Consider the following 4843-nt stretch of genomic DNA (forward strand, 5'->3'; position numbering starts at 1 on the left):
TATACATATCTCTTTATATACATGCATATACATATACATATACATCCATACATACATAGATACATACCCATTTTAATTACTTCAATTTAAACTCTAACTTAGAAATATAACTACTTCAAATTATAATTAGATTTAGAAATTTTATTTATTTATTTTCAATTTATCAAAAAAAAAATTAGTACAAAATTTCCTTGGGTCCTCCATAGACTGACAAACTCTACAAAAAATTGCCAAAGTAAAGTGAGTACTAAGGATAAAAAATGGATCTACAAAACGTTGCACTATATGATTTAAATAGACTATTTTGATCAATTGACCATCTGTATAGTTTTCCTTCAATATTTTATTTGTCCATTTTATTGAGTACCCTAACCACATAACTCATATCAGGTCTCTCCTCCTTGTCTAGCTCAGCACATTTAAGAGCTAAGTTTGCTACAGCTAAAGCATTCATGAGATCAAAATCACTGAAGCCTTCCGTTTTAAACCTTTCATCCAAAGCTTCTTTGAAACGATTACAGGCAATCATATAACGTACATAGTCTGGAATATGAAACTGGCTTGAGCCTCGTGCATCGTCAACATGCTTCTGTCCTGTTATCACCTCCAACACCACAATACCAAAACTGTAAACATCATGCTTGTAGGAAAGTTTGTGGTTGAGACAATACTCTGGAGCCCAATACCCTCTAGTACCTGTTATTCTATCAGTTGACCTGTGAGTGCCTTCCCAGTCCACATGCCTTGAAAACCCAAAGTCTATAAGTTTCACCTCTTTATCCTTACTGTCCACCATCAGATTTTGAGGCTTAATATCAACATGTATAATTTTATTGAGATGTAAAAACTCTATTCCTTCAGCTATACTTGTTATTATCCTCATACATTGCTCCCAACACAAAGAAATCCGTTCACAGTTCTCTCTCAAATATTTATCTAGATTGCATCCATTAACATATTCATACACCACATAAAATGCATTTTCTTCAATATACCATGCAATTAGAGACACTAAATTTTTGTGCTTCTTTCCATCCAAAAGTTTCACTTCATTCTCAATTAATTTCTTGTTGTATTTCCCTGTATATTTTATTTTCTTTATTGCCACCTCTTTCTCTTTCAAATTACCCATATACACACTTCCAAAACTTCCTTCCCCAATTTCGTAACATTGGGTACAATAACTTTCCATTTGAACTATCTCATCATGTGTAAGGTTTGTTAAGGTTGGCACTGAAAGAGCATCATCCATTTTCTCTCTTTGTTCCTGGTTCCGCTTTGTTCCATTTATAGTTATAATTTCAGACATCTGTGCTACGCTATAATCAGGTTGTCCATTTTTTATGGCTGTAGAAGACTGAGGAGATGGAGCTCTTTTGTAGCAGGTGTAGTAAAAACTAACAATTGAAAACAGTAGAAGCAGGACTGCAGCAACTGAATAAGATAAAACCAAAATCTAAATTGATTAATAACTTTTGGTTACAATACATAAAAGTAGTTGCAGTCTTTCAGATATAATAAGAAACTAAGATTTATATGCTTACCAATTGGAAGAGAAACTTTCAATTTGATTTGTGTGTTGTTCTCTTGTGTACCTAACAGATAAAATACTATCAAATTTAATAAAGATATGAATTCTGATAAAGCCCTTGCACTAAAACAAGGTACAAGGTTTATGTTGATAGTAAAATATATTTTTAATAATATATTGGAAGGTAAAAGTCACATAATATAAGAACTGCATTATAATTACATACAAACTTAGTAGAGTGTCACATTATAAATATAAAATAAAATAGCAAGAATGTGAGAGACCTACTTTCATTTGTAGGAAACAATACTCATAGAATTGATCAAATATTATATGTACTTTGACACATAAAATATATTATGAACAATTACTGGTTGAATCTTTCGCTTTCCAAGTGCTTAGACAACATGAAGTGTGTACAATTTTGGCATATTCAAGAGGATACTTGTGAAGGTTGTACAATTTGACTTCACATCTGCCAATTACATTTACTTGAATGTTTTTAAAGCCCTTTCATTGAAACAACACTCTAACCTTAGTTAAATTCTAATTGTAATTGAACCCTAACCCTTATCTTATTTGAAATCAAAATCTAATCATAATCCTATTTTTTATTATAGGACTTGAACCCTGACCCTAATTAAACCTTGATCCTAATAAAAACCTACCTCTAACCTTACCTCTCTAACCCTAATTTAATACTATCCCTAATTATTTGCACATTCGACAAAACATAGGCCAAAAATGCTTGATAAGTTGAAGAATTCAATTTATAATGTGGATGTAAGTAAATATTTCTATTTAATTAAATATAAATTTATTGAACCCAAAATAACTTGAATAAATAATTAGAATTGTTATTTACATTTGATTTGTAATTAGTAATATAATAGAATCTTACTATTTAAGGAGATCTCTTATATGTAATAACATTCATAACACTTTAACGAAAACAAAATCTCAAAACACAAATAAAAATAAATATATACAAATATTTATACCAAAATTATAACTAGCCTAGATTATATTTGTGCATTTTTTAACCAAAAAAAGACAACTTCACCCAAAAAGTTGTTTGTGCATTTCTTTAACAAATTCACCTAAAAAGTTGTCTCATACTGGCAAAAAACAATTTTAGACAGTTGAAACATTCTTCACCTCACACGTGAAATTAACATGCAAAATTTTCATTTAAAAGGCTGCAAAAGTCTTGTCTCAAGTTCAAGAATATGGCCAAGTGCTTGAGAGCTTTAAGATATGTTGAAATGTCATTAAAGACTACAACAAATTAGTCTTATAGTTGACACTATATCATATAATATGATAAGATTGATTGCCTTTTAAATTCAATAAATTTATTTAATTCAACTATTAATAACAACAGCTGAATAAGATAACATCGAAATATAAATTGATTAATAACTTTTGGTTACAGTACATAAAAGTAGTTGCCACTCTTTCAGATGTAATAGGAAACTAAGATTTATATGCTTACCAATCGGAAGAGAATCTTTCAATTTCATTTGTGTGTTGTTTGATGTATGTTTGTTCTCTTGTGTACCTGACAGATAAGATGCTATCAAATTCAATAAGGATATGAATCATGATTAAATTTATATAAAATAATAATAGACAATACTGCAAATAATAATAGACAATACTGAAAACAATATAAACAGAGAACAAACAGCAGCCATATACCAGAGATTTTAACATGACTCTTTTTCATTTTCTTTGTCTGATACTAATGTAGGAATTAATATTAAATTTATTAGAAAATTAGATTTATAAATGATATTCATTAGTGAGTGTGAGGAACTAACCAAATGCAAAGGAAAGCAACTTAACATACCCGTTTGATAATCATAAGGGATAAAGTATACTCTGTCGGCCACTAAAACATCTGGGTTCTGCATCTTGTTGAGGTTCATAATTTCGTCCAAGTTGGAGTTAAATGTTGTACTCATCTGCCGGAAATTTTGATCCACGGGAATTGCATAAGAAACAATTGAATCCCATCCACGAACAGGGCACCCACAACCTAGAACTAGCTCTATGTTTTCCCCTGTCTTGTATGTACTGTTACTACTTTTCTCCGTCCATGCAGTATAGCCAAAATACTTGTCTGAAATCTCGCTTTCCATTAAACCCACATCAGAAGCTTGCACTGTATAATTCACCCTGTAAAAGTATGCCTCAACTTTTGAGAAAACTACGCAAGAACAGGTAATTTTGGCCAAATAATCAGCCTCGTCAAAGGGGACGATTTGCAGGGTAGAAATGTTGAATCTGATTGCAACAGAATTGATGGGCTCAGTGACATTACGGAGATAAATGTAAGCATCACAACTGGGTACAGACCAATCATAACAATCAAGGGGATTTAATGTTTCAGCCCAAGTCAGGGAATAAAGCCAATCTGAAACTAAAACCACAAGAAAAACACTAGTTTTCGCAATGTTATTCATTCTTAAGATTCCTCTAAATAATTGCAGTTTCTTTATTCTGAAATCACGCCCATTTAACAATCGAGGCTAGTTTCTTATTAGTAAAAAAAACATTTTTTTGTAGAAGATCAACATATAAAATAAGCATTGATGGATTGACTCTTTAAAGATGCGTCCATATAAAATATCTTGATTGACGCCTTCAAACCAAAAGCTCTCTTACAATTTTATAGTTATAAACCACGACAATTGTTTATAGATTTGGTCAGCTAGCGAAGATTTCATGAATATTTTCCCATGACATCATACCATTATTTTATAAATTTAATTTGTAATTATACACTTGGAATTTTCTATCACGGTATCATTCCATTATTATATAAACGGGTAAATTTGCAATTTTCAACTTGGACCTAAAGCGTATTAGGAAGTGGATGTTCAAACATTCACATCGCCATCCTTTTTGCGTGAAGGATACGGAGATGATGTGTTCAAGATGTAGAAGATTCTTCTCTCGTATAATATAATATCAGATATAACGACACCAAAGACCTAAACAATTTCAATTTTAGGGATGAAAATTTTGTACAAGTTTTATTTGTTAGTTGATCTCTTTGTGTAGAAATTAATGTTGTCATCTATATGATATGGCAATATATGTGTGGGAAACGGTCTCATATAAAACATTACGTGTAACTTGTCTTATTTTATTTATTTATTTGCTTTCTAAAGTTTTTAAGTTTTTAATTGTTTTGTATTATTTCTAGTTTTCCAACTCTATTAGGATAAAGGAGACAAGGTAACCAGATTAATTTTCGATGGATTAAAATTCAAATTGTCTATAGAGGTTATATTTCTTGTATCA

General features: G+C 30.7%; 1 protein-coding gene across 1 annotated transcript; it reads right to left on the reverse strand.

Moving 5' to 3' along the window:
- Nucleotides 1–343: 343 nt before the first annotated feature.
- On the reverse strand, nucleotides 344–3999 carry LOC131067057 (G-type lectin S-receptor-like serine/threonine-protein kinase At4g27290). Its single transcript, XM_059210514.1, has 3 exons — nucleotides 3384–3999; nucleotides 1545–1595; nucleotides 344–1434 (listed from the first exon to the last, which is right to left on the reverse strand). Exons 1-3 carry the CDS (start codon nucleotides 3997–3999, stop codon nucleotides 344–346), a joined length of 1758 nt encoding a protein of 585 aa, XP_059066497.1.
- Between the last annotated feature and the right edge of the window lie 844 nt (nucleotides 4000–4843).

The sequence above is a fragment of the Cryptomeria japonica genome, chromosome 8 (assembly GCF_030272615.1).
Source record: "Cryptomeria japonica chromosome 8, Sugi_1.0, whole genome shotgun sequence".
NCBI classification, from domain to species: Eukaryota; Viridiplantae; Streptophyta; class Pinopsida; order Cupressales; family Cupressaceae; genus Cryptomeria; species Cryptomeria japonica.